This window comes from Entelurus aequoreus, linkage group LG10 (assembly GCF_033978785.1).
Source record: "Entelurus aequoreus isolate RoL-2023_Sb linkage group LG10, RoL_Eaeq_v1.1, whole genome shotgun sequence".
Classification (NCBI taxonomy): Eukaryota; Metazoa; Chordata; class Actinopteri; order Syngnathiformes; family Syngnathidae; genus Entelurus; species Entelurus aequoreus.
Window position 1 is genome coordinate 26,950,287 of NC_084740.1, and position 14,154 is coordinate 26,964,440.

The 14,154-nt window shown below is 40.4% G+C and overlaps 1 protein-coding gene across 2 annotated transcripts; it reads right to left on the reverse strand.

The window, feature by feature from the left end:
- Positions 1–1,290: 1,290 nt before the first annotated feature.
- On the reverse strand, positions 1,291–6,240 carry hmgb1b (high mobility group box 1b). Of its 2 annotated transcripts, none has more exons than XM_062060448.1 (5): positions 6,076–6,240; positions 4,331–4,485; positions 4,089–4,234; positions 2,056–2,230; positions 1,291–1,861 (listed from the first exon to the last, which is right to left on the reverse strand). In XM_062060448.1, the coding sequence occupies exons 2-5, from the start codon at positions 4,475–4,477 to the stop codon at positions 1,718–1,720; spliced, it is 612 nt and encodes a 203-aa protein (XP_061916432.1). In that variant the 5' UTR covers positions 4,478–4,485; positions 6,076–6,240; the 3' UTR covers positions 1,291–1,717. The 2 variants fall into 2 exon arrangements, with proteins under 2 accessions (XP_061916432.1, XP_061916433.1); XM_062060449.1 differs by lacking the exon at positions 6,076–6,240 and adding an exon at positions 5,981–5,999.
- Between the last annotated feature and the right edge of the window lie 7,914 nt (positions 6,241–14,154).

Sequence of the window (14,154 nt, forward strand, 5' to 3'; positions counted from 1 at the left end):
GGCATGTCCAATTACAGGTTGTGGTAAACACTTTGTTTTACTTCACTAACATCCATCCATCAATTTTCTACCGTTTGTCCAGTTCGGGGGGTGCTGGAGCCTACAAGCTACAGCTTGTTCAGAACGCTGCTGCTAGAGTTCTAACAAAGACCAAAAAATGTGAGCACATTACACCAATTCTTAAATCCTTACATTGGCTCCCTGTACATCAGAGAATAGATTTCAAAATCCTCCTGCTCACATATAAATCACTACATGGTCTAGGGCCCAAGTATATCACTGATATGCTCCCACTATATACGCCCTCTAGATCACTAAGATCTTCTGAGACCAATCTGTTAGCGGTTCCAAGAGTAAACTCAAATCAAGGGAGATCATCATTCAGTCACTATGCAACACATAGCTGGAATAAACTTCCTGAAGATGTCAGACTCTCCCCAACTCTCACTACTTTTAAAACTAGACTGAAGACTTTTATGTTCACCTTAGCTTTCAGCTAAATCTTTTAATCTTTTAACTTTTAACGTCTGCACTGTTTTTATTTTTATTGTCTGCATTTTAATTTTGCTTTTATTTTCTTTCATTTCACTTTGTTGTCTGTGAAGCACTTTGAGTCTGCCTTGTGTATGAAAAGCGCTATACAAATAAAGTTGCCTTGCCTTGCCTTGCCTATTGATTTAAATTTTTATTAGTAGATTGCACAGTTCGGTACATATTCCGTACAATTGACCTTTAAATGGTAACACCCAAATAAGTTTTTCAACTTGTTTAAGTCGGGTTCCACGTATCTCAGCTGCATTCGGGCGGAAGGCGGGGTACACCCTGGACAAGTGGCCACCTCATCACAGATAGACAACATTCACACACTAGGGCCAATTTAGTGTTGCCAATCAACCCATCCCCAGGCGCATGTCTTTGGAGGTGAGAGGAAGCCGGAGTCCCCAGAGGTAACCCTCGCACTGCAATAAGTCTTACATTATTTTCCTTGTGATCAGTAGGAACAAACTTTAAGGTTTGCATCTTTTGTATCGGATTAAATTTTCTTTTAATTTATTTTGCATTGATTATAATTCATTGCACGTACATTTTTTTATTTTTTTATTAGGTTATGTTTATCATAAAATACATGTTAGGGAATTTGTTTTTATCAAGATTCAAGCAATATGTGAGCTAAATCTAAAATTTATTTTTCCTCAAAAAAAAAAGATTTGTTGATAAAATGTCCATTTCAGCATAAAATGAGGAAGAACAATGTACGGCGCGTAGAATGATGACTTTTAGAAAACAAAGAACAGAAGAACATTTATTTAATTAAGTAGGACATTCTTGAATGTCGACAGCTGCACTTCATATTAGAGTAGTATTGAAAAGGACAATAAAAATACTGGGATGGCACGTGGAAAAAGAATGACAAAATAAAAAAAACAATACAATACAACCAACTCAGAAATCTCATTTTTGAGTCGCAACACCTAAAGACTTAAATACCGTCCTGCTGAAGGAGGCCGCCAGCGATAAAGAAGGACCACCAGAAAAGTCCCAAAAGGGAAGATATGTGGCGTTTTGTCTTTTTTTTTTTTTAACACTGTACAGTACATCGTAAAAACATTAAATATACACATTATTGACGTCAACATGGTGGCTGGAGTACATTGTGGTTGGTTATATGGTATCGACAAAACACAGGTCCCACCACCCGTTCCTGCCTCCACGCGTACTACTCGTCATCCTCGTCATCCTCGTCCTCATCCTCTCCCTCATCATCGTCCTCGTCGTCGTCATCTGCCGCTGCCGTCGCTACTGCCGCCGCCGGAGCGGAGCTGGAGTCTACTTTGCCCTTTGTGCGGTAGGCCATGATGTCCTGTCGGAACAGTTAGGTATTTTATATTAATGTTCACTTCTTTTCACTTTTAAGAGTGCATTTAGGGAGAAAAGGCCCACACTTGACTACATAAGCCTTTTTATCCTTAATCTACAAAATAAACATTTAGACAACGAACAAATTACAAATGATTTCCACAATAAAAGAGCGCCCAACTGTGTCACTGTGCTCACCTTGTCGTACTTCTCCTTCAACTTGGCCGCCTTCTTCTCGTACGGCTGCTTTTCCTCCATGGACGAGCCGTTCCACATCTCTCCCAACTTCTTCGCCGTGTCGCCGATGGACAGCCCCGGAGTCTCGCCCTTCACCTTGGGGCGAAAGTCCCCGCAAAAGAGGAAGAACGCGGACCTGTTGGCGCGGCAAAAAGCGAAGCCGGGTGATCGCTCTGGACTTTTGACCCAGTGGGGTAAAAATGGGCTGTGTGCAGTACTTGGCTGCCACCAGCAGAGGTGCTATTGAGTCCAAACTTGATTAAGGACAGCAAAGACTGCTGGTATGCGACCATTTTGAGCTGTTTACAACAAATCTAACGAGGCTCCAATGCGATATTATTTTGATAGGATGTCGCCAGACTTGATGGTGAAAATTGGTCCTTAAAATTCACTCACATATTTGAACCCAAAGGACAAAAAATACACTATTTTAATATTTCTTTCCATTTTAAGTATTATATTTATCATGCCTTCTTTTGTATGTTGTGTACATTTAATTTATATTCATTACTAGTATATTTTTAATTATGTCCCTTTGTAACAATACAAACCTTGTTTAGTTTTTTTTTATTCCATATACTATTGTTTTCTTAGTATATCACTGTTGTATAGTTGGTATTACTTATTGTAATTTACTTTGTTGTTCCTATTTTGCTTTTGAGAGTGTTATTTTTATATTTTCTGCTTGTAATTGAGCTATTTTGACCAAGCAATTTCCCTTAGGAGAACAATAAAGTTAGTCCATATTTTATAAAAACTTCTGGCTGAAAGGTATATATCAAATATTCAATATATTTTGGAGACTTTAAACATTTAAAAATGTTGCTGCATGCTTTGAAGGGGAAAAGTAGTGCCATCTGGTGAACAAATGAAAAATTGAGGCAAATAATCCAAACTCGTCAGAAAAAAACAGTTTGTGTATGGGATATTTTGGTCAGAAGGAATACAAAAGCATCCTCTGGCAATTTAGCAATAGAGCACAGGTGTCAAACTCAGGGCCTGGGGGCCAGATCTGGCACGCCACATCACTATATGTGGCCTGTGAAAAACTACAAAAAAAATGATTGTTAATAAAGTATTATTTTCTCATTAAATGTTTTCTTTCTGACAGAAAAAAGTACACGTACTGCATGCAATTGCATATATTTTAAAATTATTTTTTATCAACCGATAATGGAACAAATATACATTCCAAACATTTTTGTTGAGGAAAAAAATAATTAAATATCACTTGATTTCAAAGCAAGTTATCCATCAAATTTTTTACACTCTTAAAAACTGTAGGTTTCATTTTTGAAAACTGTGGTACTGTTTTTCCATTGACAGTAAAATGCTGTTAAAACTAAATTTTACAGTAAAATTCTGGTGACTGAGCTGCCAGTTTTTACTGTAAAATCTACAGATATGTAATCAAAAATATCCAAATGCATCACCCAGTGATTCTCAAACTGTGTCTCAAACGCTCCATTGAGTGGTACGCCAAAGAATCGCTAAATTACATATTCAAACAGTGTTACTATTCAAACTGTGTGTACTGTTACAGTTGCCAAACATATTAAATATACTTGTTAAATAAAACCTCTGCCTTGTTTTTTAATGAATATTTAGGCCAACTACGCACCTGTGTTTCAGTGTTGGTCACTATGGTGGTACTTGGAGAGCCAAGTGTTCTGAGTACTTGGTGAAAAAAGTTGGACAACCACTGGCACAGGCAATTATGTAATATTAGGCGAATCCTTATACATGATGATTCATATATGTTCAGTGTTACAGGCGGCCCTCTAAGAGCAGCCATAATTGCGATGAGGCCCAGAATAAAAAAAATAGTTTCACAACCCTGCTATAGAGTATTTAGAAAGGACACATTTAAAGTAAATGTTTTTAACAAAACTGAGAGGGCAAACACCACAAAATGTACCCCAGCATCACTCAAAGTGTGGTCCAAAGGAGTTTGGACACCCCTGATTTAAGGCGTTAATAATAAGCAAACTCACGGAGGTCTCTTAGGGGCGTTGGGGTCCTTAAACCGCTTCATCTTCTGTCCCTTAGGCGGAATATAGTTCTTCATCTCTGCCTCGTAGCGCACCTTGTCCTGCTTGGCCATATCTTCAAATTTGCCTTTCTCTTTCGGGGACATTGTCTGACAAATAAAAAAACAAAAGTCAGTATAAGGATGATAAAAAAAGCTTTATAAAAAAATTTTTTTTTTTTAAAAAGATGGAAATGTCACACCTACCTTCCATCGCTCTGAGCATTTCTTGGAGAACTCCGCAAAGTTGACGCTGGCCTCGGGATGCTTCTTCTTGTGCTCCTCTCGGCATGTTTGCACAAAGTAGGCGTAGGAGGACATCTTGCCCCGGGGCTTCTTTGGATCCTTACCCATCTTTTATGCTGAGCACAAGGAAAATGACTGATTCAAATACACGTCTACGCTCGACTGAAGGAGCACCGGCAATATGTAAATGTGCCATCGTCTGGTCTTTGTCTATTGTTTTATGCGGCTGCTGGAGGGGAGGAGGGGGGAGGAGGAGGAAGGGGGTGACTGATGAGTCTTTGTACATAACGGACCACCATGATGTTGCATTATTAATCACAACTTACAATTAAAAAAGCGACTTTGTCGCTTTGCAGGCAGCGTGCACTAAGTAATATGTGGTGGGGTATTTTTCAAGAGTGACATGACGGGAAATGTCGCCGGTGTCGGAGGGGGGGTAGTTAAATGAGGACATTAGCATTAGCTCCGCCCTTAGCCTTAGCGCTCGCTTTGTGTCCATCACAGCCTATTAGCATTGGTGCTAGCTGTTAGCACACAAGCTAACCGAGCCCGTACTAAGATGGCCTCCACAGTGTTAGGGCGCCAGCATACAAGCTAACCGAGCAACTATTAAATTGGCCTCCAGCGTATTAATATCTGCGTTACTAAGTAATATTTCAGGAGTGACGTGAAGGGGAATGTCGCCGGTGTTGGAGAGGGGGTGTAGTTAAATGAGGACATTAGCTCTAACTCCGCCCTTAACGTTAGCACTCGCTTTGTGTCCTCCAGCCTATTAGCGTTGGTGCGAGCTATTAGCACGGAAGCTAACCGCGAAGTGATTAAAATGCATCCATTTCCTACCGCTTGTCCCTTTCGGGGTCGCGCTGGAGCCTCTCAGCTGCATTCGGGGGCGGTAGGCGGGGTACACCCTGGACAATTAAAACGCCCCCCCCCCCCAGCGTATTAGCATCGGCGCTAGCGGCTAGCCCACAAGCTAACCGAGCCCGTACTAAAATGACCTCCGTGGTGTTAGCATAGGCGCTAGCACACAAGCTAATCGAGCCCGTACTAAAATGGCCTCCAGCGTATTAGCATCGGCGCTAGCGGCTAGCACACAAGCTAACCGAGCCCGTACTAAAATGGCCTCCGTGGTGCTAGCGTCGGCGCTAGCGGCTAGCACACAAGCTAACCGAGCCCGTACTAAAATGGCCTCCAGCGTATTAGCCTTTAGCGAACATGCTATTGACTCTTATTCACGTCACCGCCATGTTTGGATAACCACGCGGTAAAGAAAATGTATTAGTTAATTAAAACGTTCTGCTACTTCCACTTCGCGGGTAATGCTATGCTAGGCTAGGCTAACATGGCACGCTAAGGCTCTATAGAGACACAATGACGGACGTTCCGCTGACCCACAGCGTGTGTTGACATTGCGAGGGAAGAGTCAGCCCCTTACCTCACTCTGGTCCACTCTCCTGTGGACACTATCAAACATCGTGGACAGTAGAGACATTTTGCGAAGACAAGTGACACGCAGGCATGCAGATGCGTGACACAGGGCTGCTGCTGCTAGCATCCTCTCTATCCTACCACCGTCATTCAATGTAAGCCCATTCAACAGCAGCAAGTTACCATGCCAGGGCAATGCAATGCAATGCAGTCTGCACGTCCACTCTCTGCACACCCACGAAACCCCACGACACAAGTTGACAAGAGATGATGCTCACCGCTGGAGGACAGCTGCGTGTCGCTACGTCTCAAGACAATGGGACACACAAAAAAGCACAGTGAGTGCGCAGGATGCTTGTGTTGTGTTTATCCTGATTGTTAAGGAGCCTGACTGGCGGACATTGGCTGCAGCCGAGCGGCGGTAGTGTCTAATTGGGCAAGCACACACTTCCACTGATGGGACGGTTGGTTGTCTGCGGCGGGACAGCATGGCGCTAAACTTGAATGGCAAACAGCAGCCGGACTTTGCGGGGCTGGAAAAGCTTTTAAAGCGAAAGGAATAATTGAATTATTAAACTCGCAGATCATGTGGTCGCCGCGGGAATTACACTAGTTAATTCAACATGAATTTTCTGGCAAAAGAAGGCAAGGCAAGGCAACTTTATTTGTATAGTACTTTTCATACACAAGGCAGACTCAAAGTGCTTCACAGACAACAAAGTGAAATGAAAGAAAATAAAAGCAAAACTAAAATGCAGACAATAAAAATAAAAACAGTGCGATGTTAAAAGTTAAAAGATTTAGCTGAAAGCTAAGGTGAACATAAAAGTTTTCAGTCTAGTTTTAAAAGTAGTCAGAGTTGGGGAAAGTCTGACATCTTCAGGACGTTTATTCCAGCTATTTGTTGCATAGTGGCTGAATGATGCTCTCCCTTGATTTGAGTTTACTCTGGGAACCGCTAACAGATTGGTCTCAGAAGATCTTAGTGATCTAGAGGGCTTATATAGTGGGAGCATATCAGTGATATATACTTAGGCCCTAGACCATGTAGTGATTTATATGTGAGCAGGAGGATTTTGAAATCAATTCTCTGATGTACAGGGAGCCAATGTAAGGATTTAAGAATTGGTGTAATGTCCTCACATTTTTTGGTCTTTTGTTAGAACTCTAGCAGCAGCGTTCTGAACAAGCTGTAGCTGCCTGACAGTTTTTTTGGGAAGACCTGCAAGGAGACCATTACAATAGTCTAGCCTACTGGTAATAAAGGCATGTACAAGTTTTTCAAAGTCTTGAGCTGACATGAGCCCTCTAAGTCTTGTTACATTTTTGAGGTGATAGTAGGCCGATTTTGTTACTGATTTGATGTGACTGTCGAAATGTAAATCAGAATCTAAAATAACCCCAAGATTTCTGGCTTTATTTGAGGTTTTCAGGGACAGTGATTGAAGGTGTTGGATGACTTTAAACATTTCTTTTTTAGCACCAAAAACAATTATCTCCGTTTTATCTTCATTTAGTTGTAGGAAATTTTGGCACATCCAGTGTTTGACTTGCTCAATGCACTGGCACAGAAGATCTATGGGGCAATAGTCATTTGGTGATAGCGCTACATTGATTTGGGTGTCATCGGCATAGCAATGATGGTCAATGTTATTATTTTGCATGATTTGTCCTAGTGGGAGCATATAGATGTTAAATAAAGTCGGCCCCAAGATTGTACCTTGGGGGACTCCACACGTTACGTTGGTTGGTTTTGATACAAACTCACCAATGGAAACAAAATAGTTCCTATCTTGTAGATATGACTTGAACCAGCTTAGAACGGTGCCTGAGAGATGCATGAAAAGTAATGGAAAATGGAGGAAATCAATTGAAAGTGTGGCTATTAGTGCATCACAGCACATTATAGCAAACGGCATGCAAATATCCACCCTAGTGGCTAGAAATGATGTTTTGTATTAGTAGATTGCACAGTACAGTACATATTCCGTACAATTGACCACTAAATGGTAACACCCACATAAGTTTTTCAACTTGTTTAAGTTGGGGTCCACGTTAATCAATTCATGGTACAGATATATATTATCAGCATAATACAGTCATCACACAAGTTAATCATCAGAGTATATACATAGATAGATAGATAGTACTTTATTGATTCCTTCAGGAGAGTTCCCTCAGTAAAATTAAAATTCCAGCAGCAGTGTACAGAGTTGAGATCAAATTTAAAAAGTAAAAAGTAACTAATGGGGGTATGAATAGAAACAAAATAGAAAAATATTACAACAAGAATAAAAATAAAAAGCAACAATGAGAATAAAAATATAACGGTAAAATGAGAATATAACAAGAAACTAGACAGTAGTGACCATGTTATGAAAAAGTATTGCACTGTTATTGTTTTGCATCCCTTGTCATCCGAGTACCCTCCCTCCCCCCAGAGAGGAGTTGTACAGTCTAATGGCGTGTGGGACAAAGGAGTTTTTGAGTCTATTAGTCCTGCACTTGGGATGAAGCAGTCTAGCACTGAACAGGCTCCTCTGGCTACTGACAATGGTATGCAGAGGGTGACTGGCATCTTCCATGATGCTCACTAGTTTTTCCACAGTCCTCTTCTCTGCCACCGTCACCAGTGAGTCCAGTTTTATTCCGATCGTAGAACCAGCCCGCCTGATCACTTTCTCTAGTCTGGAGCTGTCCTTCTTAGATGTACTGCCCCCCCCCCCCCCCCCCCCACTTTCTTTTACACCTGTTGCTGTGCATGTCACAGCAATCTAACAAGATGGGCAGTCTTCAAACAAAAGTTCAATATTTTGGTTTGTACCAAGTAAAATACTAGCTTTTAAAGTATAACCAGCCATGCATTTTCTACCACTTGTCCCATTTGGGGTCATATTTACATTTTGATGTAGTTTTTGTGAACAAAATGAAAATAATTAGAGTTGTCAAAATTGACAAGTTCACTCATGTGATTAATCACAAAGAAATATTGCATTAATCATGTCCACACTTAGATTAATCATGCAATGTATTTTGTAAGGGGCAGCACGGTGGAACAGGGGTTAGTGCATGTGCCTCACAATACGAAGGTCCTGAGTAGTCCTGAGTTAAATCCCGGGATCGGGATCTTTCTGTGTGGATTTTGCATGTTCTCCCCGTGACTGCGTGGGTTCCCTCCGGGTACTCCGGCTTCCTCCCACCTCCAAAGACATGCACCTGAGGTAGGTTGATTGGCAACACTAAATTGGCCCTAGTGTGTGAATGTGAGTGTGAATGTTGTCTGTCTATCTGTGTTGGCCCTGCGATTAACTCACTATGTTCACTGCTCGCTGTACATATCCTACCAAGTCAGACCTACACTGTTTCAATGTCCATTTCTCTGATAATGCAATTGTTGATGACTGAAGTGCTGATATCAACCAAACCTGACCCCCCCCCCCCCATCCGAACCCCCACCCCTCCACATCCCACCCCCCGGATTGTAAATAATGTAAATAATTCAATTTGTATAGTCTGATGATTAACTTGTGTGATGACTGTATTATGCTGATAGTATATATTTGTACCATGAATTGTTTTACGTGGACCCCGACTTAAACAAGTTGAAAAACTTATTCGGGTGATACCATTTAGTGGTCAATTGTACGGAATATGTACTGTACTGTGCAATCTACTAATACAAGTTTTAATCAATCAATCAATTAATCAAATGAAGTGGTGACTTGTCCAGGGTGTACCCCGCCTTCCGCCCGAATCCAGCTGAGATAGGCTCCAGCACCCTCCGCGACCCCGAAAGGGACAAGCGGTAGAAAATGGATGGATGAATGTATTTTGTAAGCTCTTTTACCTTAACCACTATATGTTTAGTGATTAGATCAATGTATACAGCAGTACAAAAATGAGTGAGGAGACGCCGACTGGCAAATTTGGCAATAAGTTTTGTGAAAATATATGACATGCATTCAAGTAAAACGTTTTAAAATGTTCCTGGATGACATTCTGAGAATAAAATTGCATTTGTGTACAAATATATGGGTCTTTTCTTAAGCTAAATTCAATTATGCAAGCGAGCAATCACCTGTGATTAATCATGATTAATCCAAAATCCAAAATGTGATTAAAGTCCAAAATGTGATTAATCTGATTTTTAGAAATATATCAATAAAGTAGTGTAAAATATAAACTCTTGAGTTTTTTTATATTTCAAAATGTATATATTTAAAAAAAAAAAAAATCCCTGTTTCGCTTCTTTTTTTTGCGGTTTCGGGTTGATGACGGGGGTTTAATATGGGGGGCGGTGCTTGCTGTTTGGTTTTACTGGACTTGGACGTGCAGGTGGGGAACAGGTGGGGAACAGGTGGGGAACTGTGGACAAGGACGGTAAAACCGTGCGAGTCTAAATCAAGTTTAAAAAAGCTTAAAAATATGACATTGTGTATTATTATTTAGTTTATATAGTTTAATCTTTTCAGTATCAAATTGTTAAAGTTTGTCAAAAAATGTTTAGAGTAAGGATACATTTTTGGGGAATTTATTTTCTCTTATAGACTAAAAAACAATGTTGATAAAGTTATTCTTTAGCATGAGTTGATCTATATTTATTTGTTGTTTCCTTTAATGTAAGTAAGGGTACAATGTTATGCTGAGGTGTAATTTTGTAACCAAATTATATATCAATCAATCAATGAATCAATGTTTACTTATATAGCCCTAAATCACAAGTGTCTCAAAGGGCTGCACAAGCCACAACGACATCCTCGGCTCAGATCCCACATCAGGGCAAGGAAAAACTCAACCCAATGGGACAATGAGAAAACTTGGAGGGGACCGCAGATGTGGGGACCCCCCCCCCCCTGGGCGACCGGTGCAATGGACGTCGAGTGGATCTAGCATAATATTGTGAAAGTTTCTGTCCATAGTGGATCTAACATAATAGTGAGAGTCCAGTCCATAGTGGGGCCAGCAGGAGACCATCCCGAGCGGAGACAGGTCAGCAGTGCATAGACGTCCCCAACCGATGCACAGACGAGCGGTCCACCCCGGGCCCCGACTTTGGACAGCCAGCGCTTCATCCGTGGTCTTTGAACCTGTGCCCCCCCACCCCCCAAAGGAGAGGGGGGTAGAGCAGAAAAGAGACGGCAGATCAACTGGTCTAAAAGGGGGGTCTATTTAAAGGCTAGAGTATACAAATGAGTTTTAAGATGGGACTTAAATACTTCTACAGTGGTAGCATCTCTAACTGTTACCGGGAGGGCATTTCAGAGTACTGAAGCCCGAATAGAAAACGCTCTATAGCCCGCAGACTTTTTTTGGGCTCTGGGAATCACTAATAAGCCGGAGTTCTTTGAACGCAGATTTCTTGCCGGGACATATGGTACAATACTATCAGCAAGATAGGATGGAGCTAGACCGTGTAGTATTTTATACGTAAGTAGCAAAACCTTAAAGTCACATCTTAAGTGCACAGAAAGCTAGTGCAGGTGAGCCAGTATAGGCGTAATATATTTATAGTCGCGGCGAAGCGTTGGGGGGAGTAACAGAAAATAATTGAGAGGCAATGCTGTAAACTAACATTCAGTGCAAAAGTATTTTTTATTGAGTAATGGTTATTTAGCTGCATTTTTTTTTACTAAAAAGAAGGAAAGTATAAACATGTACATACAAGTATCACAGTGTTTCCCACACATTCATTTATTTGTGGCGGCCCGCCACGAAAGACTTACGTCCGCCACAAATAAAAAATAAATAAATAAAAAACATTTTATTTTTTTATTTTTTATTTTTTTGTCCTGTCCAGCTTCTCAGGCAAATCATATAGTTGATGTAGATGCCCATATAGGCTGTTCAGATTTACTTTACAAAAGAGAAGTGTAGGATGCTTCTCTTGTTGCCTTATTTGTATTTGACCACTACTGTTTTCTGTTTATTTGTTACTGACTGAGGCAGGACACCTCTGCCTCTGTTTCACTTTATGTTGCTGGTAAATAATATGGTTGTAGTAGTAGGCTAAAGTTAAATTATTTAGTATGTACTAATTAAAGGGGCAGAGCTTTAAGAGACATTTTAGCTTTTATATTTTATAAGATATATTTTTTGTAAGAACCACAATTAATAAATATATTTCAGTGAATAACTTATTGTTCAAATCTGTATATAAATATGTACATAAAGTGTTGTAATTATATTGTAAAATGGATGGATGGATGGATGGATGGACGTTTAAAACAAAACTGTTATTATTAATTAGTAAGTATACATTTTTTGAGCCTTTTTAGAGAACATCATATCGTTGTAGTAAATTATGCAAATTACTCGATGATGTCATGGTGACCACGCCCCCACCGCCACAGGTATCTTGGCAGTTTATGGGAAACACTGTATCATCTATACAGTATACACCCTGGTCACAAACTGTTCAAACTCCTCCCCACCGGGAGGCGTTACAAGTCACAGTTTGCCAAAACAAGCCATCATAAGAACAGTTTCTTCCCTCAGGCTATCAATCTGATGAACTCTGAGAAATAACTCTAGACCTAGTCTGTCACTGTGAATGGACACATCATCATCTTTTTGCTTTGCTATATTCACAACTGCACTGTTATTTATTAGCCTTGCACATATTAGTTATTTAAGTACTTGTTTATATTTTTAGGTAATCGTTAATATTTATTTGTTACATTGAACAAGAGAGTGCAGTCTATCAAGTCAAATTCCTGTGTTTAACATTCTTGGCCAATCAAGCTGATTCTGATTCTGACTCCTGTCGGTCAATCAGTTGAAATTTTATGAAGCGACTCGTCATTTCAAAACGTTATGACAGACCGCCTTAAAAACGGAAAGGAATTTTAATTTTTTTTACTGAATGAGACACCCAGAATGTACATGAAAATAAAGAATGTGGGATTTACTATAATAACTATTAACGATAAAACACAATATTGACAACATATGAACGTCACACCCCCTCTCAATCGACATATTTTGCAATCAAGCGAAACACAAAAAAAATGTGACAAAAAAAATGTGACAAACACAGGGTAATATGAACGCGATGGGTAAAAAATAAAAACACCCAAAATCTGATGTATCCAGTCCGTAAAGCTGTTCAAGTTTGCGGATGACACTACCCTCATCGGGCTCATCTCCGATGGCGACGAGTCCGCCTACAGGAGAGAGGTGGACCAGCTGGCATCCTGGTGCAGCCTCAACAACCTGGAGCTGAACGCCCAGAAAACAGTGGAGATGATCATGGACTTCAGGAAAGTCACAGCCCCACCGTCCCCCCTCACCCTGATTGACTCTCCCACCCCCGTCTCCATTGTGGACTCCTTCCGTTTCTTGGGCACCACCATCACCCAGGACCTCAAGTGGGAGCCGACCATCAGCTCCCTCATCAAGAAGGCCCAGCAGAGGATGTACTTCCTGCGGCAGCTGAGGAAACTTAAGGTGTAGACCAGGGGTCACCAACCTTTTTGAACCCAAGGGCTACTTCTTGGGTACTGGTTAATGCGAAGGGCTACCAGTTTGATACGCACTTAAATAAATTGCCAGAAATAGCCAATTTGCTCAATTTACCTTTAACTCTATGTTATTATTAATAATTAATGATATTTATCTTTGTGGAAACACTGATCATCTTAATGATTTCTCACAATAAATATATATAGAAACAGATAAATATCAATATGCAACACTTTATTTTTATATTTTCTCTAAGTGCACATTTTTCAAATTGAACATTTTCAAATGATCACTTCTTAAACAGTCTTGTGAAATCACAATATCCCATTTTAACTAGCTAGCCACTGAAATTTTTTAACAAATCATGAATTACTTTGCACCATGTTTGTACAAATAATAACTCATGTAAAATACAAAGGTCAACTCTCCAATTTTTAAATAAATCATGTCACACTTTGAACTGATACCAAATCTGTTATCTGTTTCTTTGTCAGTTAGTGGGAAGCCTGGCATTGCATGCTGTTAACTAGTGTGTTGTACTCTGGTGTGTAACTTGACACTGCAACTCTGAGTGAGTCTTGCAGATGTGCATCAGTGAGGCATGTTCTGTGTTTGTTCTTGATAAAGTTCATGTCAGAAAAGGCTGACTCACAAAGATAAGTTGAACCAAACAGGCTTGCAACCTTCATAGCTGCTGCGCATACACCACTGTACTTTTCTGTGTCAACAAGGCACCAAAAGTTTGGTGCAGCCTGGTGGGCTTTGAGGTGGAGGTCATTTTGCAGTGTTACAATTTCCATCTCCACCTGTTCAGCATCCATGCTGAATGTTGCACTTGACTGCTCAGCAATGCATGATATGTCCACGTTCATGAAAGGATTACAAATGAACGACAC